This window comes from Chlamydotis macqueenii, chromosome 11 (assembly GCF_036417535.1).
Source record: "Chlamydotis macqueenii isolate bChlMac1 chromosome 11, bChlMac1.mat, whole genome shotgun sequence".
In the NCBI taxonomy this organism is placed as follows: Eukaryota; Metazoa; Chordata; class Aves; order Otidiformes; family Otididae; genus Chlamydotis; species Chlamydotis macqueenii.
The window spans coordinates 19,986,946-20,010,000 of NC_141566.1; the positions used below are offsets into that span (position 1 = coordinate 19,986,946).

The window sequence follows — 23,055 nt, forward strand, 5'->3', positions numbered from 1 at the left end:
TCCCTCCTCACTCCAGCAAGGAACGGCAGCGCGGGCAGGATGCTGCGGTGCCGCAGCAGGAAGAAGCAGCGGGAAACCGGGAAGTCCTTGTATCAGTGCTGCTGCCAAAGGTAACAGATCCTCAGCCCAGGGCTGGCGAGGATTATCACACGCACAGGCACAGGAGCAGCTGAGGCCATGGAGGAAATTCGTAACAATTCGGGTTAGCCCACATTTTGTCATGTTACCAAAAATATTCTGTAATTAAATATATTAATGGGCCACTTAGTAGACAGCAATTACTTAAACCAGCATTCAGCGTTTAGTGCACAGCCATGCATTTCTAAAGGAGAGTGTTCTCGCTGTGTATCGCTATAGATCCAGAGCTTAAATTGAGATTGGTCACTATTGATTCTGTTAGAGTTTATTATGATAGCAGCTTGCATTACACAAGATTCATAAAACTGCTGAAACACACCGTCCATTAACTTGCCTGCATTTAGCCACCATCACCCTGTGTCCAGCTCGCCCCGGCTCCACTGGCACAGTGCCATTCCAAAGGCAATTTCCAAACAAGGCGATGCTTTGTAGGAAACTGGAGCCATCACAGAGGCAGATGCAGAGAGGCTGCAGGTGCCGCACACAAACCTCAGCGGTGCCCTCCTGCCCCAGCCTGCAAACACCCATCCCCAGCTGAGCTTCCTGCAGCCCATGCAGTGCACCAAAACGTGCTCTCAGTGGCCCTCTGCTCCCCTACTTTCAGGAGGTGCTGAGGACACGGCCCAGCCAAAGTCCTGCTCCTCTGAGGCATTTTCATTTGGAAAAAAAAACCAAACCCAAAACCCCAAAACCTCAACGAGGCGATGGCCCTCTGCGCCTACCAGCACTGGAGCCAGCTGGGCCATTCAGGCCACTGCATCAAATGAGGAAGAGCACGGTGAAGGCTGAATTTCCTACTGCCCTGCTCTCCCCCTGGGCTGGAGGATATGATTTCCCCAGAACTCTGATACTGAGATTGTTCCACTGTTTAAAAGATGAATGAGGAGGACGGTAACTAGCCGAATGTGAAATTATGTGCGGGAGAAACTAAAAAAAAAAAAAAAAAAAAAAAGAAAAAAAAAAAAAAAAGTGCTGTACCACCAGGCAGGAGAGACCGTGGGGCTCTGCAGCTTTCTGAAAGCAGTGCATGCTGACCTGTGCTGGACACAGACTCCAGAGGCCAGGGAAGGTCACTTTCCTGCTGTTTATAGCTTACTTCCACAGAGGAAACACAACTAATCCTTCCCTCAGTCTTCTCTCTGAGTAAACAATCCCACCTCCTCTGCCTCTGAATGTCTGTAATGCACAGATTCCCTAGGCAGGAGGGTGACATTTGGAGTATTACCGACGAGATGACAGGAAGTAAAATGAAAAGAAAAATTGAAATCTGCACTTTTATATGAATTATTCAGTTGCAACTGGCCCAACCTGTTGCTTGTTCTGGCTTTAATATGTTTCTCCAACAGAAAGTGTTAGTTACAAGTGGGCTTGTTAGGTTGAGCTGACACATAAAAACCTCAGTGTCTTGGTTTGTCAATATTTATCAGGAGCTACCTAACAAGGACTTAACAACAGACTCAGTCTCTGAAGTTTATCAGTTCCCTAAATCTCATTTGCCAGTACTTTGACATTTAAAACTATTCTGGGAAGGGCAAATTAGAAATCAATGATGTGCTCATCAACCCAGTATCAATGCAGCCTTAAGAAATGTAGATCAGCCACTGAGAGGAAAAAAATGCTAAAATTGCCTTTATGCAGACTAAAGAAAAATACAAAAATGCTACCACTTCAAAGACTTATTTTGTTACTTTAAGTCTTTCTAAAATGCATGACACTGGATAACGCATCGAAGAGCTCTCTTCAAAATCTGCGACTGATAGGAGTGATACCAGAGGTCAGTCAATCAGAAATGCTCCAGTATGCCAAGGACTGTTTCACGTCCTTTTTAAAAATGAGATTTATAAAAAAAAGACTCAACCCTAATTTCAGATAATCATGATGGAATAGCAACTAAAATTAATAAATAGGCTGCAGTGTTTTACTCACACAGGAGCACTCACATTTCCTAATGCTTCTGTTTCTTCCTATCATTCATTCAATTTTTGATCGTTTTATCAATGGCAATGTGATTAATGCAGGTATTAGAATGCTTGCAATAAATATAGAATAAACCATGTCTGTACATTGAGAGACTATTCTGATAATTAGCTGATCACCTGTAAACAGACGCCACCATGTTTTCTTGACCTGACACCTGGTTAAGGTAAAAGATTTATTTTAGGAACAAAAACACTCAGATGCTTCTGTTCTGCTGTATTACACAGCGCAGTTTGAAGCTACACTTTGGAAGTTACCAGAAGTCTGTTAACCAGAAAAAAAAAAAAAAAAAAATCTAGTGAAAAAAAAAAATTAAGTTTTCCAACATATATATATAGATAGATAGATAGATAGATATTAGTATGCCTAATCAGAGGAAATATATTCCCCATCGATCTATTTTAAGGGTTGTTTCCACGTGACAGTGATTTAATTTGGAGGGGTGTGTAAACACAAGCATTCTTACACAAACAGGAGTTTGTCAGTAAATACACATTGTGCCTTTGGCCTGTGGCTGCAAGTCAAGAGAGAAGAGGAGATGACTTAACTCCACTTGACTCAAACCAGCTTCCAGTCACGTATTTTGAGAAAGGAATGCTTCAGTTCCAAAGTTCAGATTCTGTAACATACAATCATTAGGAAATTGTTTAATACCAACCCACCCTCTTTATTAAGTAATTTCTTCAAGTATTTTTAATAGTGCAAAATATTGTTTTGCATTAGTACAGTAACTATGGGACTTCACAGTCAAAAAAAAAAATCTTAAAAGATTTCCAAAGTCAAACAAAAAATTTTTAATACTGTATTTTTAGCAAGAACATTTTTAACAAAGAATGTGTACTTTAACTTAATATGGTACAACAGAGAAACCATACTTAAAAGTTTCCATTATCTAACACTCTACTGCAGATTCATTTTTTTCATCTTAAAAGACCAAAAGCCAAGCTGAACTGAGCATTAAAAAAAAGCATCAATTATAATCCTCGTATTACGTCAGCTGTTAGGGTTTAGCTCACACTTTTGAATTGGTCATCTAATGAAAGGACAATTTTTACATCAGTCTTTTAAAAAATGTACACACATTTCTTTTTAAAACGTAATATATATCGAGTATCTGCTTCAGTAAACAAAGCTTAATTTATAAACACAATCGAAACAGCTCCATGTTGAACAGTTTCAGTGATAAACTGGGCTTGTATGATGCACAGCCAGTGAGGACCGTTGCGGCTTAAAATCATTGTGCCATTGCTATACAGTAATAGCTACCTCCTTAGGGGGGGAAAAAAAAAGGTCTTTTTTTTTGGGGGCGGGGGGGGGGAGTAATTCCTGCATGTGCTTAAAAATACTAAAACTCCTTTCTATCTCCAGGGACCTAGAAATGATCTGTTGCAACAGGCTTGGTTTGGTATGGTAAGCTTGTAAAAAGTCTCAGTATTTCGTAGTGACAATACGGCAGTTTTGGATGCAGCAACAGTAAATTGCTTGAAATTGTCCTTCAAGTTTCATGCTACAAATCCTGTTCTTCACACAGTACTGAAGGCATCAAAGGTTGTAAGGGACGTTTTTCATGAACTATATAGTCTTCAAATAGTGATCATTATACATTTTTTTTTTTCAACAATAGGCGTTTCCTTCAGTACATCATAGTAGGTTTGATGTATGTTCTGTTTTCTGGAGGAAAAAAAAAAAAAGAGAGAGAAAAAAAAAAGGTCATTTTATAATTAACTGAAACTTAGGTACATTTCCTTATTTCTTTGTGGCTTTTTTTTTCTGTCAAGCCAAATTATCAGCTCTACAAGTGATATAAACTATTTATCACGTGAGTATGCTTTGTGTTGGAGAAAGAGGCCCCGGACGCCAAAGCTCCCGCGCAGCGACTGTCAGGCAGCAAAGTGCCCTGGCCGCCAGCTCATGCCGTGGTACAGCTGTGGGCACTCAGTGGGGCTCACACACCATCAGCCTCGCGCCTAACGGTGCCTGCCAGCCAGCATCTGCTGAGAAGAGGCTATAAATATTTTGATTTGGATTTTTTTTTCCTTTATGAGATTTGCTTTTTAATTGAACACTCGTTTTCGGAAGGCAGCCTGGGTTGTACTGCACGCCTCCCTAAGACAGACGGAGTAACACAGCATCAGCATTACACCATAGCGTTGGTACGTGAACAAAACCTGCCAGGGAACAGCGTGTTAAACCAAAACTACATTGCATTAAAACATGAAATAGAAGGAAATCAATATCTCTTCTTTGGAAAAACTGTTATTTCGTTCAGAAATCACCACCTTTATTTTAAAATTATTTTTCTTTATTTATGGAAACAAGTAGAAAGCTACTTACTTAATTCCTTCACAAAAATATTCCTAGTTATAGGAACTAACTGTGATTTTTCACATTAAGCCCAGAGAAAAAAAAAGTAAGTATTAAAATGGTCACAGAAACTAAAGCTAACAAGAATCCATATTCTTGTTCATTATACAACGAATCATTAATTCACACAGCTAAACCCGCAAGTACTGATCCTGAAGATGATGGCAAAATGATAATATTGAGAAGCATTTTGTATAATGTTGACATGAATCCCATTACTGTTTTACATACGCCGATACCGAACGCTCATAAGGAAAGAACAAGTATTGACCTGCTAACTGACACTGATCCTTGGAGCAATCTCCAAGTTTGCCACATTTCAATTTCAAAATGCATTTCAGCTATAATATGAGTGATTTATCATTTAGCAGTAGCTGTCAAAGTAACCTCCTAGATAAAACAAAAACATCTGGAACCATAAACAGAGGAGAGCAGTAGCTGAATTTTAATCCAAATCTGACATGTTCATTAGGAACAGGAAACAGCTAATTAGTAATTGAATGTTTCATGGTTTTAAGGAGGCTCAGACTCTCCAAACAGAGATGATTTAATATGTATTTTGGATGTAAACAAGACTAAAGATCGGAAGAGCCAGGGCCATAACATCTCTGCAGGAACATTTGGGAGCATGGGAACCTCCAAAGAAATGACTAAAATTAGGTTCAGGCCTTTGGCTGATTAAAATTATCATCTTAAACTCAGCAGGGCAAATGTTAAAGCTGGGGGAGAGGATAAGTAGAAATGCAAATGCTTAAACACTGTGGGTTTTGGTGGTTTGGTTTCATTCCGCCCCCCCCGCCCCATTTCTTTTTCTCCTTCTGATTATTAGGAAGTTGCACATGACAGCTTCCCATAGTAGGCTGTAGGTGAGGCAGCCTCTAGTGAAGGTGAGCTTCCAAAAAAGGTAGCCATTGACAGAAACTGCACATTTGGCTCAAAAAATCCTACGAGTAGTCTTTATAGGCAGTCCAAAAGGCTGAAACTCTGCCATAGTGCACTTCTCGTGAGCCAGTAACACGGCAGGTCCGTGTTCTGCACAGGAGCAGCCAAAAGTATTACGTGTCCTCTGTAAGTGCACTGAAGGCCACGGGTGCCAACGCCCGCACGTCTGTACAAAGGCAGTACGGCAGAGACAAATACGCACGCACGTTCACGGTGCTGCACTTGGCACCGTGGACTCTGCAAAGAGGAGGGGAGGGATCTGGATGTGCATTCAAGGGAAGGGGTGACATCACAAATGGGATCAATGAGGATCAGGAATAGTATGTAATTCTTCTTTTTATTGTACTTTAAAATTCGTTTTTTCAAACTAAGGTAAGAGGTCATCACTGAGGGTCCTGTGGGCTGTGGACTGACTATTTGAACTTTGAAACAGGGTTCAATTTTTCCTTCCTATTCCCTTCATTTCTCAAGAGAAGTTCAACAAAGGTGTCTGGAATACCTGTAAGGGCGAGAGTAATTGCCAAAGCTCAAGCACAGCGCAGCCGCCCAGGAGATCGTATTGATCAGTAAACAGAAAGTGCATAGTTAAATATTTCCTTTTTTTTATAAAGCTCTCAATTATTCTCCAGAAATTAAAACACTTCTTTTTTTGTTGCTGTGCAATAAACTTAACTCCATGGCATTAACAACAGCATCCAGCAACCACCTATGAGGAATTAAAGTGTTAGGAGCATCTGTGCTCCCACTTACACGTGAAAGACAACGCAATGTTGTCAAATTCATCTTTCTGAAGAATATTAACCATCCCCTCAGTGTAGCTGACTGCAAGCTACATACCATTTTACAGCATTTTACTGCATTATATAGCGAAGATTTGAATAAATCTGTGTGCAATAAATGTATTCTTTTATTAGGTTTATCCCTTAATCAAATATTCATTTATGTGGGCTTCATTCTATTAAAAAATGAAATTATACAAAGGTGAGCAAAAGCGTAGATTTACAGTAGTTTAAAGCCTAATCTCATTCTCTAGGGGTAATATTGACAATATAAAAACTGTATAAATGATATTCCCTAACACTAAAATATGCTTATGAGCCCCCTGTGCATGTTACATTGCTTTACAACCTACAGTGAAATGCATGACTGGCTTAATAAGCAAGGCATTTAGAAAGGATTTTTTTTTTTTCCCCCTCACAATGGATAACACAAGTGAAGATCTCACCATTTCTCAGTGGGCCAGAGCCCGTGTTAGTAATTGTAATTTTCCCTCAGGCTGGTGTTGTCTTCCCTGAGCTGTTAGTCCAAGGTATACAGTCATGTCTTGCACTCTCTTGTTGCACCAATGTAATTGTTCATCTTTTTTCTTTATTTAACAGGTGTATAAAGGACAAATACAAAAGCAATAATTATCATCTGCATATTTATTAACATTTTATCTTCTTTTTCTTTTTCCAGCCTATTCAGCACCTCACTATTTTCTGAATCTTCTGTGAGGCTTTGTTTGCATTATCTTTAAGTAAGTGAGCAAATTCAGCTGTGGTTCCATAAAAGTACTTTAAAACAAAACTTCCACATGTACCCTCACAACCTGTGTGCAGACATGCACCCCAGGAATACTGGTGCACAAATCCTGTCCAGGACGGGGAGCAATGCAGCGCAGCTGGCTAGCTGCGATTCACCGACACCGCGACAGCGTGGGATCGTTCAGGTAACTTTAACACGCTGTAAACTGGAGGAAGGAAAGGTGGGGTCTGCTACATAATGAGAAAACAAGGATAAATCTCTTGTATCAGTAACTGTAAGTTATTAATGCAATTTAAAAAATGAAACCCAGCACTACACATTGCAGAGAGTGCTGTTAGCAGAGACGACATAATAAACTGAAAATCCCACTTTGCCAACCTAGATGGAGGAGGAGCTGGGAGAGCTGCTAAGATCAAGGCTGGGTAGAGCAGAGATGTGCCTGTATTTCTGTGGACAGAAGAGCGGTGGGAGGGACAAGGACAGCCACGTGCTAGCTCTCAGGGGCTCTGCACAACTCCTGCTTGAGGAGGGGCTGAGTCAGAGTCTGCTACAATACCGCGGGTGTACTGGACGGGCTGAGCTCTCCACCCTTCCTGGGCTACATAAAGAGAGTCAGCACTGGAGTCAGATCGCAGCCAAGCTGAGCTTTGGATCCAGTGACACATGGAACATACAAAGCCAAAACAATAACTCTAATTTACAAAGCTGGGGCTAATTAGTTTGGATCAGTCTCTTATTTTGCAGGGGAAAAAAAAAGAAAAATTAAAGAACAGTTTGCATCAGCTTCTACTGATGGATAAAATCCCTGAAAAAAAACCTTCTTTCCCTAAACCTCTTAGCGAACAGGAGTGCTGACTGGCCTGGAAGGAGGCTACAGCCAGGCCCCTGCTAGTGGCGGAGCCAATCACAAAAAACACAGAAAAGGATCCCTTCATCTCCATGAAAAAAGTAAACACCTGCCCTGCAGCCAGTTCTCATGGTTTTTGGCTGGTCACTCAGCCATATGACAACAGTCAGTTAAACTGACTTCTCTGCCTGTTTATTTGCTGTCCAGCAAAATTTTTCCCTTCCATTTATCTGTAAATATTTTCCACACTGAGCAGCGAAAGAGAAAAAAAATAACCCACCATGAGCAGAGTATGGGTTCCTCTTGACTCACAGAAGAATGTGAACAATAAATGTTGCTTCTGAGAGCAGCAATACTAATGAAGTTTTGGTTTGCTTTCTTTCATCTCTCGCTCTTTCATATCGCCTCGTTCCACCCCTGCAGATGTGCGCTCTCTGATGTCTACCGCTGCCTGAGCTGATGAGCCGCTCCTCCCTGCGGGGCCGCGGCACCTGGCCCTTCAGGGCTGCTCACGTGGGGAGTGCTGCGTTCAGGGTTTCTTCCCCACTTTTATTCTGTGCTTAGGCCTACTGAATCATCGCCTCTGCCAAATATTTCTACATCTGTGTTAACAGACCTAAAAACTTGTAGCAAAAATAGGATTTCGAATGAGTAACAACAGCCAAGGACAAGGGGACGTTCACGGAATACAAACAACTACGCAGATGCTGGCTTGCCATTGTCAGTTTGCATAGACAGGGAGATAACATAGTGGTTCCTGCTTAGGAAGTGTTCAAGCCTGCTGACACTGAATTATTGAATAAATGTTTTAGCCCTTTGTAAGATGAGAAAGGTATGGACCGTCCCACTCAAAAGTCTCCTGGGAAACCCTTCTGCACCTTTTGTTTCCAGTAAATCACAAAATCTCAGCTTCCTCTCTCATACACGTGTGTGCACTTACAAACAGAGAGACGGTCAGAAAAACACCGCGTACCAGAAGTAGAAATGGCACCAAGATCAGCAATACTGTTATTTTTACAGCCCTGCATCAGTATCTCCAGGAGGAAAGCCGTGCAGTCAGGAGCACAGTGAGCTCCTGCTGTTGCTGAAGAGGGCCCTTCCCTCGCGTGGCAGCTCATGAGCCGGCTTTCAGTAGCACCTGGCCGCAGAGTGCATGGATATGAGTCACGCAAACTGTGAAAGAGCTTTTCTAGAAACACTGCACTATGATACAGCACAAGGTAACGGCTAGAGGTTTGGTAATTCAGAGCATCCAGAGCAGGACGTGCACGAGGGACACAGCACAGCTCGGGCAGGAGGAAGAAGAAAAGGCCTAAGACTCAAAGATGACAGCAAAGGAGTTGCTCACAAGGAAAATATCAGGCCTCCGTTTAGTTTAATCATCTCAAGAGTGTCTAATCACAGGGTTCTGGTCTTTTCTTATGTAAAATTGTAAGAAGTGCTTGAACAATTTTTTTTTTTCTTTTTCAGTGAAAGCAAGACCAAAATGACGGCACTGTAATTTCCAAGGTGTTGAATTTGTCTCTAACAGCTGTAGAGTACTCTGAAATTCCTTAGCAAGGCTGGCTTCAGCAGATTGCAGCATCATTTGGAGGCATAAGCTGATACAGTAGCAAAAAGTAAGTTGGTTGTTAAACTCTTAAAAACACTACCCCTCTCTTTTCTGTCCCCTTTGCGCCCTTTTTACCATAGGCTGGATTTGAAAAAAGTGACTGCTTATATAAGAATATTGAAAAAAAAATATACCCTAGTCTGTCTTCTAAATAATAAAAACCGAAATATGTTCCGAACTTCAACAGTCCTCCATCATCTTTGACAAACGGATAAAAATAAAACATTATTCACGGTCAGTGAGAGTTTCTGTGCTTTACCTGTGCCAGGTTATGTCACAAACAAAGCAGCAGCCACCCCGGCCACCCTCCCGTTGCAGGCACACTGAACCACGTTTCCTTCCAACACGGTTTCACCTCAGGAAATTCTGCCTGCCTGAGCTGCTGCCTCCTTCTTGAAATTTCGAGCCTTTTATTTTTTTGTAAATTGTTATCAAGTACTACGGTAACATCTATTTTTAAAAATTTTAAAATAACATTGCTTTGCTGATTGTTCCAATATCCCCTAACAATGAAATACAGTAATACAAAAGTTAACTAAGGTATAAACATGCAAAAGGAGAAGTCTCCCTGCGATCATAAAATGATGTTATTTTCTGTTCAGCAGTTCATGTTACTGCTGTTCATGCTAATTAATTAAAGGAGCTGTTGCTGTAATGTGCAAACAGGGAATCTGAGAAACTGAGAGGGCTTTTAGGTCTCGGAGTGAAGTTAAGTCAATCTGGGCGCGGGCAATCAAATGTAATGAAATCACTTGTCAGTGCTAAGCTTGCAAAAACTGTGAAGTTTGACTAGGGAGTAAAAGGATTATAATTAGATTTCCAATAGGATAATAACTAAATGGCAGAAAGCAGTAAAGAGAAAATATTACTTTGTTAGCTAATGGTGCTGCTGTTCAGTTTTAGTTTTTATCAGCACACTTGTAGTTGTGCTAATTTAATTTGCTTTTATCAGCAAAAATGCACCACTCGAATGGTACTTGAATGTCATTTGCAAAAATCATTGATCTGAAGGTGCACTTAATGACACCCAGTATGTTTATTTTATGTGAAACGGAGATTGGTTGATAAAAAGGTTGATGCACTGTCTCGCTGGCCCACAAGTGAGTTACGGAAGGAAAACCAGAAGGTATCTGAGCACGCACCACCCTGCGCAGGGGCTTCAGGACTACAGCAACTATTGCTTTTCTATTTCTGTCAGCTAGAAAGCTTCTCTCAGATGAAGCTATGCTGGACTCGACGATCAGGTCGGATCAGGAGGATGGAGGTATTAGACTGTAAAGTTCAAAAAAAGTTTTAAGTCTCATCTGCACAAAATTTCTGTTCGATTAATATACAAAGCATAGACTAAACGGCAAAGATTTATAATGCAGATCAGACTCCCAGTATACGAACAGCTTGTGTTAATAAAACCATTTTAAGAAGTGAGCGTAAAATATGATATGACTTAATCACTGTGAAAGGTGGCTGTGCAGTATTCTTGTAATTTTCCTTTAAATCGTCTTAAGGAGATACTGGCAGTGAAACTAATTGAATTTCAAAGGAAACGCACTGTGTGAATGATAGATTTCTGTCCAGCAGAGCTATTGACAACAGAAAAAGAAAGGTCTGCATTGATGCTAAAGCTTTTTTTCTGTGCAACAGAGAAAGATTTTGGAAGCTTGGAAACAGCTTTGTATGAGGGACATGTGTTTTGACTCTCCCTCCTCCCAGGGCCCAAAAAATAAAGGCAGCAAATGAAGGGGGCAATGAGGGAGTGAGCTCAAACTGTTACAGACGGCAGGGCAATAGTAGCTGTCAAGTACAAAAACTGTAATCAAAGAGAATAAAAAGATATTACAGTATCAGCATAAATAAAAATGAAAGAGATGGTGCTAGAGGACAGAAATACGCTGAAATCTAAACAAGCTCTGCAGAGAGCTCTTCTGAAACCTTTTATCAGCTGAGGCTGCTCAGTGAAAGAAGAGGCTAAACTGATCCCACGGTTACGTACGAACAGGATTATCCCACCGCAAGTGTTGGAGAAGTCTGCGCACGCTGTTGTTTGTTACTGTGGTGAAGACGAGCGATGCTGTGCCACTGAGCAGTGCAGGACAGGTTTACAGCTCCCACTGCACAAGCCATGCTCTGCTTTCACAGAGGCACCAAGCTCACAGATACTGAACATCACTGATACCCAGTTCTCCCTTGGTTCAGGCTTTTAGCCTGAACAACAACTGCTTATCCAAAGCCCGTTGAAACTAAAGCTGGGCTCAGATTTAAAAAAAAAACCAAAACCAAAACCAACACAACTCAAAGCCCAACCTGAAATAAAAATAATAAAATCAACCACAAGGTTTTCTTGTATATCAATACGGGAATTGCACTACAGGAAGTGCAAGAAAGTTCTCTCAATTCCTTTCAGTAAGTAAATGGTTGTTGGAGGTGGCTACGCATCACTTTCCCCACAGTTATTTATAATAATTTTTGATAGGAAGACACATTTTAGCCAACTGTAACTTTTTTTTTCTTCAACTGAAAACTAAAATTAACTTCCTATCCTTCCTAGATTCTGTCCGGATGCATCTTTGACTTTCAGAATCCTTCTGGAAGAACGCTGAGCACCCATCTCAGCAGGTATCATAAATAGATCAGAAATGTTAGGAATATTTTGATTGTCAAATTCAAATACACATATCCCAAGTGCTTATCCAATACTTTGACTATTTCTGGCAGTAATGATTTTCAAATTGCAGTATTTAGAGCACAACTCTAATCACATGTGTACATATATACACACACATATGTTGTTATATGTATATATAGGCATTACAATAAAGCTGTGATTCTCCTTCTTTGTAATATATAGCATATGCACCTAAAATCACAGAAAGAGACAGCAGTAAAAATACTTGAAAGCTTTCCTGTATAGATGACAGATGGATGACAGATGCATACCAGAGGTATGCAAAGTTAAGCCTTTAACAGTTGAGAAATGCTGGAAGTTATGTTTGTGTCTATAACTGTATCGCAGTCCTTCTTCTGTCTACACAGAAGGAGACTGTCTTCAGTTACTTCAACACACGGTATTTTTTTGCACATAACCATTACATGATGCAGAAGAAAGGGTGGAAGCGCCCTAAGAAGCAGCAGTTATATGGAAACAGGCAGCTGTCTCCAGGCTGCCACAGCAATGTAAGGAATATGGCACCGAAGGGAGAAAAAGGTTGAATTTACAGAAAACCAACACCACAGAACTGGACGTTCTCCAAAGTCAGAGAATTTCTATGTTCCAATTGCTCAGACCAAATTTTATCACAGGTGACTGTGGATTTTCTGCATGTCTCAAACACGCTTCCCATGGTGACGGAAATAACCCTCAACATCTCGGTACCTCAGCTCCCCTAAACGATAGTTACACAGCTCCCTTACTTTACAGGCCTACAGCCAGAACACATTTATTATTCTTTGGGAAGCACTCGGACAATGTGTGAATGTTCTGTATTTACAAACAGCCACTGAACAGTGAGGAAAACGGAGCTCTATGTAGTTGTTCATAACATGAATATGGCTTTCCTTTTCCCCCTGCAGTTTACGTATTTTTTTAAAACACCTATGAACTTGATAGGTAAGTAAGGATCAGAGACAAGCTATTTAAAAAGATTAATCATATGTAAAATCACTTTTGAACTAAGTGCATGTATCTGATAGCTACATATGAGTTTCCCACATCTCTATTAATTTAATTTCTAGGCTTGTAAAGTACTGATCTCACAAAGGTTTTCTATATTAAACAGGAAAATAAAATTAAGTTGTGTAATTTACATTTATCTTAAAGTAGGAAAACAGAGACAAAAACTAATCTGCATTTCATTTTATTTTGAATATAGTTCATAAGCATGTGTGTGAGGGGACGGCGGTACATACTGCACCTTGCATTGCTGCACTGTCATGTTGGGTTCCGTTGTGTTCTATTTCCATGTCTGGGATTCCAGCATCTGAAAGACATGACACCAAAGATTAATGCATTCCCCTCTGTCCTTCTCACATGCATCTTGAGAAGAATATTTATAGCAAACTAGGGTGATCTCCAAGTTACACGGTCTTGCAGAAAACATTTGGTCGTCATAGAATTTTCAGTAGTAAATTGTTTCCAAAATGTGCAAACATTACTGGTCTTGCAGCGAGTTATTTTTAATGTGCTTCACATTTCTCTGATGATCAGATAATAACCAACACATGATATTAATGTGTCTGTAAAAAGTTCTCTTTGAGAATGAGGGCATCTGATGTATGAGAAATGAAAGCTGAAATCCAACTGTGATAACATGAAAACTACGTCGCCTCTCCTAGCTACGCACCTGCAAAGTAGAGAATGAAAGAACACAGCCAGTGCCAGTCAAGGTGTGCGCGTGCCTGCGCGTATCGGTGCGTTAAGAGTGCGTGTTATAGATGAGGACTGTGCAAACTGCATTTAAAAGCCTCAGCTCAGGATGCTCTAAGCATGTGTTGTCACCCAAACAGAAATTACGCATGTGATACTATGTGAAACATTTCCAGATTTCTGAGGAGAGCTTTCCAAAATGGAGGGTGCTCCTTTTTCCAAGTTGAGAAAGTCTCATAAGGATATGCACTTCTGAACTATTTAACTTCATATTGGTAATACAATACCTCTGCACGCACAGTCCTTCGGGGTGGGGGCGGGGGCTCCAACACCCCAGGGTGTTATGATAACAGATGCCATTATCCACCTTGTGCCAACAAGGATTAGCATGAAGGGTATGTGATTTGAATCCACGGCACCTTGAATCCTGAAGAAACATCTGCTTCCCTTATAATACAGCACTTTTAGAAATTACAGCAAGAAAAAAGCCCGCACCTGAAAGGGAGCTGCTACACAGTTCTGAAGTTTTTGTGTGCAGAAGCCTGTTCTGGAGTTTCTCAAATAGAGAATACCTGTACTGTTGCTTTCTCTTTAGCTGGAGTGTCAATGTCTATCACAAAGATGACATTCTGCTGGTCGCCCTTCAGCCTGACCAGACTCCACGGCAAAGCAGGGCAACCCACTAAAGTACAGTTCGTACACAGAAGAGTAATAAGAGTAATATCTTAGCACTGTTTGTGTAAATGAAATATATGTGATATATGCATATATAGCCCTATAAATATACACGGACAAATAAATATTTTCATGTATACATTTTTTTTCTCATAAAATTACAGGTGATTGCTGTGACACAGGGTTTCCTTTATTCAGATTGCTGTTTTTGAAGGGAAGTTCAGGGCACTGATCTGTTAATCTAGAAGTTTGTTCTTTTCAAACCTTTTGGAGTACATGTTGTAGGTATGTAAAATGACAAAGTCATCTATAAGTAGTAACAGCATCTGTTACATGAGACAGACCATCGGAGTTAAATTAAAAATATTCAGAATAGCCCTTCACATTTTGTTGTCATAAAATTGTATCTGCAATTAAATTGTGGATTAAGATGCTAATGAGCTACCTGATTTGCATGTGCAATCAGATTAGCATGTAAATATCAGCTTCTTGCAGGCACTAACATATATATGACTACCTGAGTGTGCCTGCAAATCAAAACTTTAGCAGCCAGGCCCACAATAGCAGATGTAAAGATCTGTTAATCACATTGCTGGCAGGTTGGTATCCTCTGATTTGTGGCCTCCAAAACTGCTGAGTAGTCCTGAGCGCAGTACGAGCAGCAGGTGCTCACCAGCAATGGCAGAAGCTGGGGGAACGACCTCACGGAACACGGGGATGTTTGCATTTTTTGGACATTCATCTCAAGGTGCTGGCTACATCCGTGGGATCTGAGCTGGGCATTTTTCTGATCCAGTGGAGGCAGCAGAAAGGGTTTCTGCTGGCCCTGTCCACCCACTCTGTGACTGCAAGCTGTATATCCACGCCTGAATCACCACCACTCACTGCCAGCACATCAGAAAAGCCAGCCAGTCCCCGGTTACAGTGATATGCTGGACTATAAAACCCAGCAGATGAGAATGCCTCTGAAAGATGTTGCTCTCGTACTTAAAGAGTTTCTATCTTTTAGGTGCTCCAGATAAATCACAACTCGCAGTCCACTGCAGAGCGCTGCGACGGCAGTTCACGTAGACAGGCTTGCCCTAACTTTAAAAAGCAGTTTGGTAGCCCTCACTGCTGAGAACTCAAGGCAAGCTAAACTCATCATTTTTACTCCGCAGTTCAGGCACTTTTTGCAGTCTGCGTACGTTATCACGGCTCAGTTGCTAGCAGTGCCCAAAGCAGGCAGCACAAAGTTAAGGTAAAGACTACACAACACACAAACGCAGCAGAGACTGAGTGTAACTCTGATTCCTGAGCTTCTGCAGACTTCAGAATCTGTGCAAGACGCACAGATTAAACCTTAGCTGCAGAAACTGAAATTAATTACAACTCAACTAGGTTCAGTCCTAAAAGATTCACACCAAAGCTCTAAACTTTGTTCAGAACCACAATGAGCAGGAGAGGCATATTCTCCCACTACCCAAAAATATAATCATCCTGTTTAGAAGATGAACTGATTTGCTTTTGTGTCACAAGAATATTTGGGAAGTGTTCAAAACCTAGTCAGCTCTGAAAGCTGATACATATTTAACAAACTTAATAGGTCCTGAGGCTGAGCAAACTTCAGCCAAATGGCTTTTAAAATGAAGCTCAGCAGTTCTAAAAATGAATCTGCTGGGAGAGAAGAGTTCAGAGAACCTTACAGGAACCAAATTTCACATTGTCTTAGCTGGCACTGTAACAGATTTCTCTGGTAATATATTCAGCATTTCTTGTCATGTCTGTGTAAACCGCTCTGTCTGTTTCTCTAGTTGCAGACTTATTTATTTTTTTAATTTATGACCCAGAGCACACGGCCTGAAATAGATTCTTAATTATTTCAGGAAAGGATTGCGTGTGGTTTTTTTTGTTTTGTTTTTGTTTTTTAATTCTGGAATTTGCTTTGTGCATCATCTTACTTTTTTTTTTTTTGGTCTAATTAAACATCATTGTAAGCTAACTGTGAAAGGCCAACTAAGACATTACCATTTAACATCCTGAGACCGTCACCTGATGTGGCCTGTTTAAGCGCCTGTTCCACTTGTTCTCTTCTCTTTGACTCAAATTCCAAAGCTTCCTGCAATTTTCTCTTTGCCTTTTTTTCTTTCTTCAAGCGTTTCTGAATTGTTGCTGAAATGTAAGCATATTGCAAGAATGGCTGTTAAAGCACAATTAATATATAATGGAGACAGTGAACAAGTTTACTTTCAATGTTCAAGTTTTAGTTAAAAAAAAACCTGGCATGAATCTGATATAAAAACAAAGAAACCCCAAGCCATATCCTGTAGTGAAACAATGGACTATCTGAAAGGGCTTCACATCTTCTTAAAGATCTTAAATCTTATTCTCACTCTGGGACAGCCCCATGAATTTAAAAGTCTCCTGACCAGAGCGTAAGAGTCTCAGAGCTGGCCCGGTCCTTCACCCTACACAGACTTCACCTATTTGGATGAAATTCCAGCTACAGTTCTGCAGAGTATGGCTGAGCAAATCATTGCCTTAAACTAATTTCTAGCATCAGCAGCAAAATTAAATCAATCATCTCTCACCCTTCATTCCAACCTTTTCCCTTTATATTGCACCCTCCTCCTCCAGTGGTTTTCTCCAGACAGCTAACCCAAACACACTGGTTATGTCTTCCCTGACCACTTCTCCTGGATGGAGGAAGCCTTCTGAATGCGTCAGAGATTTGGTTTTAGTTACATTTTCTAACATTACAAGGAAATTAAATTTATTTCTGCAGGCGAAAGAAGATTGGAGAATCTGAAATGTCAATACCACGGTGCACAGTGAAACCCCACACAATTAGGTGGCAATTTTTTTTGTAAAACTGGAGCAGCAGTTTGGTGAATTTTGAAGCAGAATAACTGAAATAACAAGACCGGCTGCCCAGGATAGAAGCCAGGTGTAAGGCTATTGAGAAGCTGGATTAAGTGGGTTCATACTCAATGAAAGATCGAACATGTAGAGAAGGGGTAGGCACTGAGTAACATGAGTCACACTTTACCACTAGTGGGAGAAAAAAAAACCAGGGAAAACCAAAGAAAGAAGATAAACAAAAAAACATTCGGTGCACATTGAGAATGTCAGAAAGAAATTAAAAGGGAACTTCCCAGGTAGGAAGCAGGTTGAAAACAAGCTTATAACACTGATAAGTAGATCAAGTACATTCTCTTCATCAGCCACTTCTCCTTCTAATTGAAGCACTCTGTAAAACACTGGATAGTAGCTGGCTGTTTGGACTAAAAATAGGCAACAATGCAATATTACAGTGCTCCTGTACAGCTTCGCATTAGATCTCAATGCACTTCACCAGCATCTCATCTTCTCTCCTTCACAGATGGAAAGCAGAAGCAGTGCCTTGACAAAGATCATCCACAGGCCGTTGGGACAGCCATGTAAGGTTTGGCAGAAAACAGAAGTATTCCTGACTAACCTCAGTCTTAAACCCAACTATAAATAAAGTAAGTTAAAACTATAATGAGAGAATTGTATAGTATTAATTGTAGCTCGATGATCAATAACTTCACTGGGAACTGCTGACACTGGCTATGATTGTGTTCCCTCACCTATATAAATTCAAGCAATAAAATACACCTTCTCAGCCTTTTCCTATTCAAGCTCTGGCAAATATTGCTCACAAGTATTGTTAAATTGGAAGCTGAATTTATACGAGCAGTATTTTGGAATCCCTTTTATTTGCTTCTCCTGTATATTAGATACCTGTGAGTTTCAAATCACAAAATATTGTTAGAACATTTACTAAAAAATCTGGAAAAATTCTGTGAAAATCCACAGTATTTATGTAACATTTGTGACCACTTGTTCACCTGAATTCTTATTGACTTTTACAGATCCTTCTGGATTTGTGAATCCTCCAGTTGGGGGCGGGAAGGATACCATTGCATGGGAAATCTCTGATACACTTAATAAAGTATGAATGTCAAATGTTATCTGTAGAACATAACTTTGGAAAACTGAGCAAGCCACGTGAAAAAGCCTCTCTCAGACTTTCGATAATAATACAGATGTGCATGTGGTGATGACCTGAAAGACAAACAATTCTGAGGATATTGATTATCGGTGAAATTCTCTTTCGAGCCAGAAGCCAACAAAGTCTGCCAATGGCTTAAGGTTTTTGTTGACTTCAGCGTGACTCAGAGGGTGCAGTGTGCTGTCTGCCTACGCAGAGGTAAGTTTTGGATTACAGAAATACAGCAGTCTCATCCACACTCAGACTGGGCTGACGCAATGTTTCCGAACACCCACTGCAATTTAACCACTTCAGTAATATTTACTGACCCTTCACAACTCGACTTAGACGTGCTTCCTTTGCTGACTTGTACCGAGACTCGGTGCTGCAGACAGCTCTGTTCTACACGCCTAATTTCAATTCAAACTGCGCAGGAAGATGGTTCTTGGCACCTACACTTTTGGTCTTATCTAGCTTTATCTTTCTGATTTCACGGATGTAATCTAGAAGCAGCTTTTGGCACATAAAGTACTATTCCTCTCCCTTAGATGCAGATTTGAATTTTAAAAAGAATACTGCCTTTGCAATATCCCAGCGAAAAATTCAGATTTACCCATTTAATTGCCTATTATTATCAAAAGCTTCTAAACAGTCATGGTTTTGTCTCAGAAGGCCCCATACAGGGAGTGCTATTGCATCTCACTCTCTTGATGGAAAAAAAAAAAAAATTATCTAGGGTTATTTGCTTCAGATCTTGCAGTTGTGTAGACAGCTTCTCGTAGTTCCATGTATTTTGTTACACTACAAGAAAAACAAACTGCCTAGCACCCAAACTGCCGCCACGTGGGCTAGGTAAGTTGTAAGGTAATGAAAAAAAAAATATCACTAAACAAACACCCAAATGACAGACATACTATCTTCCTCACAGTTAAGACTGATCCTTGATGCTTGGAGGATAATAGCAGAAAACAGAAGAAATTTAAGCTGTCAGATGAAGAAATTGGGCTGGGAATATGCGGGCGGAGCAGTAATAATATACGTGAAGGCCATGAAACTGAATCAGCTTTCCTCCACAGAACCAGCCAAAACTCTCTGCGGCCACTTGCCCTCCAGAAAATAATCCTTCAGTCACTGTTCTGTCTGCTTACAGAAGTGTGCTTCATTCTGTTTTTATTAAATTTAAATCTTTCATTACCAGTGCTAGTCCACTGCTGCATTACACTGGAGTACGGACGTCAGTTAACTCTGAGTCCTCGATAGCCCCAGCTGGAAATGCCAAAGGGTTACACATTTAATAGATATCTAAACTCCGTTTTTCATTCACTCACCTCTGCTTTGCAGCTCAGCTGTGAGTTGCCTTTCCAAGCTCTCTCTGAGTTCTCTCTCTCTACAAAGCTCCATCTTTAACTCTTTCTTTTCCTGCTGTATCTGCTTTTCCTGGACTCTCGCATTGTCCACAGCCACTTTCAGCAGGCCCTAGAACACACACAAATGTAAGACCTGAAAATACCAGTTTGTTTCAGCAGCAACAAAATCAATCCACTTCTTTGTTTCACACCCTCTAGGAAAACAGAAAAATTAAAAGCAGGAACCTACAGACCTGCAATGCAACTGAGCATCTGAAGTAGCTAAACGTTATATGAGCAATTTTGTGGCATGGAATCATTCAGTATCGCTTTTGCTAATTCTTCCTACTGATGGGGTTTGTTACAAACAGAGTGCCAGCTCACTGCTGACCTCGGTCAACTGCAGGGAGAAGTAAAGGAGGACTAATGAGACTGGTGAATTTTAGTATGACCATTATTGCCAACTATTAAGTCAAACAGTCAATGTTTGATACCCTTTCATGATCAATAATGCCAGATAGTGGAAACCTAAGAAGATTTACATGAAATAAAATAAATTAGAATTGCAGATACAAAATAGTTTCTGAAACCTTTTAAAGAGACTGAAAAAGAAACACATTTTATCTATCACCATATAGCCTGGCCCTATAGAGAATAATTTACCTGAATGTTGGTTAATAGTGTTTCTACTGATGACAGACCATCAGCAAAAAGAAATGGCGCCGGAAATCCAGGAGGCAAGGCCTGTCCAGCCAGTTGGACTTTATCTAAGGTTGGTTTCATTATTGGAATGGCAATTTGGACCTCTTCTGTAAAGACAGGTTTAAAAGCAACATCAGAAAGCATTGGAAATATAGGTAAATGTCATTTCTAGAAACTAGCATTCTGTTCACCTGGAAGTCAAAATACAAGCGCATTAGCAAAGTTGAGTGTTTCAGTCTTTGGGCAGCTGTGATTGGTGCTAAGGTAAGCTTGCAGAACAGTACAGAACAATAATAAACATAACAAAGACTATAAAACAGCTCTGATTGAGAAAGACTATTCTGTCTCACATTCTACAGAAACACAACAGTATTACGCAGTTCATTAAACCTGAATGACCTTTCTTCATTCTATCACGTTTGCCATTCTGCGAGGTGCAATTTTTGCTGCTATAACCTTGACAAAATTCTCATCAAGAAATGTATCACATCTCTTTACTCCTTTAACGTTCTCCTTCCCCTACTCAGCAGTAAATAATCTCCACTGAGTCATCCCCTCCTGCTTAGCCAGCACCAACTCCGCGCTGTCGGTGAAGTGTCAGCGCAGGTTTTCTTAACAAGTGCCTTGCTACTGTCAGCCTTCCCAGCCGCAGGCAGCGGCCAGACCCTACCAGGGGCACAGATCTCTACCAGGGGCACAGAGCCAGCCGGGCGGTGCGGGGTCACAGGAGCGGCCAGGGAGGAGCGGGCGCTCCGGCACGGGGCTCGCTCCTGCCATTCCCGCACGGAACTAGGCTGATGCATCTCCTAGAAACTGTAGAATTGGGACCTGGTAGCTCCCCCTTCGCTGGCTGTTTCAAATAGATCATGTTGTTATCGACCAGGCTGTGCACAGACGGTAGGAATGTGTATCCAGAAAGAAACAACATTAGTAATTAATTTTCGAAAAGCCTTTAAATTTTGTGGTGAATCAGTACTATCACCGATGAACTCTATTTTCAAATAGGATAATTTAAACATACTTCAGGATAGTTCAGATCCCTACAAGTACTTCTTCCTCATGTATTCATTTTAAACATCAAGTTAATTGTCAAGAACTACAAAACTAATATCTGTTAACAGTCTTTAAAGCCAAAGTCTGTATATTTACTTCACTCTGAAATATTAAAAAAATATTACTGTGTAATATTCCTGAGAAATCCAGTCTATATACATTATGTTCCTGCACATGAGAAATCATGGAGAATATCTTCTCAGCAATTGCTTTTTAGTAAAGCCTGCGACTCATGTACGCACCATAAGTTCGTGATGCACGTGTTTTGTAAGGGCAACCGCACAGCAAGTCCTGCTGGTCTCATCTGTCACGTGCCTTGGTCACACTAAAGCCAGGATTTAGAACGAGACCACACCATATTCCAAAGGCCTCCTTCTCCCACCTTGTTAAAAACAACCACCCTCAGAAAGAACCTGACAGCAACGGACTAAACCACAGTGTCTCCTCAGCAGTACCATCATCTAGTTCAACAAACTCCAGGAGACACTTTTTGTGTGTGTCTAAAACACATCTACCAACAACGAGCCAGGAGCGTGAGCAGTTTTCACGTATTCTTTGAAATCTCTGTTTCGGAAGTGTTTTGTTCTCATCGTATAAGCGAGTTCAACAAATGGAATACAGTCATAATTGTTCTTCAGGACAAATAACAACAAAACGAGTAACCTTTATCATTTTAGAGGTCTGCGCATGTAATTTGAATGATGCATTTAAAAAAACCAATCAACCAACCAAAAAAAAAACCAACCAAAAAAACCCACCTCTGGTAACATACGCAGACCATGGAGTGCGTGCCGATTCAGATACACCATTTCTCATGTTTAAATATCTCGTATCAGTGGCAGAGTTTTTGAAATAAACTGATTACTTGTGGTGTATGATGCTAGACAGAAATAATATCTAAGCCCTGGAGTCACAAAAGACTAAACAGAAGTGGCATTTGAAAAAGAACGTAACACATGAAGTATGCATAACAAAACTACAGCGGCTTTAAAACCTCCACTATTTGGAGATGAAAGTAATAACATTAAATTGGCCGAAAGGAAAATTACTATTGACTGTGAAGACAGGTTGCATGGTCTATGGTTTGTAATGTTACTGTACAGCAGATTGAAGCTTCAAAATAGTATTACTCTTCTTTAAAGAGATAGACACAGCTAAATTAGGTGCTGCTGGCTGCAGTGAGGATCAAATGCAAAAAGAATCATATTTCATCAGACCTAGTCAACACCAGGAAAATAAATAGAAATATAAGAGGTATGCAGGCAATGATTCATTTTGATAATCTGGCCCAAGAGAGACACATAGAGACAGCACACAGATCTAAGCTTCTACCAAAAGACAAATAGGACACCGAGGGTGGGAATTGGGATGACAGTGTAGCAGAGGTCACATCGATTTTCAGCAGCAGTTTTCACACAGATGAGATAACCCTGGACTCTATTTGGCCCATTGTTCATATCCTACCTGTCCCAGAAGCAATAAATTTCCAAGTCCCAGAAAAAGGGCAGTAAAGAAGAA

The 23,055-nt window shown here is 40.6% G+C and overlaps 1 protein-coding gene across 2 annotated transcripts in view; it reads right to left on the bottom strand.

The window, feature by feature from the left end:
- Nucleotides 1–2,894: 2,894 nt before the first annotated feature.
- The window catches only part of DACH2 (dachshund family transcription factor 2), a 269,269-nt gene continuing 249,108 nt past the window's right edge, over nt 2,895–23,055 (bottom strand). The window contains exons 8-12 of one of the 2 annotated variants that reach the window (XM_086756246.1): nt 20,446–20,591; nt 19,765–19,912; nt 16,450–16,593; nt 13,316–13,381; nt 2,895–3,786 (exon numbers count right to left, since the gene is read on the bottom strand). In XM_086756246.1, the coding sequence (XP_086612372.1) occupies nt 3,749–3,786; nt 13,316–13,381; nt 16,450–16,593; nt 19,765–19,912; nt 20,446–20,591 (542 nt within the window). In that variant the 3' untranslated portion in view covers nt 2,895–3,748. The remainder of the gene's footprint in view (nt 3,787–13,315; nt 13,382–16,449; nt 16,594–19,764; nt 19,913–20,445; nt 20,592–23,055) is intronic. The other variant, XM_086756247.1, reaches the window with a different exon arrangement.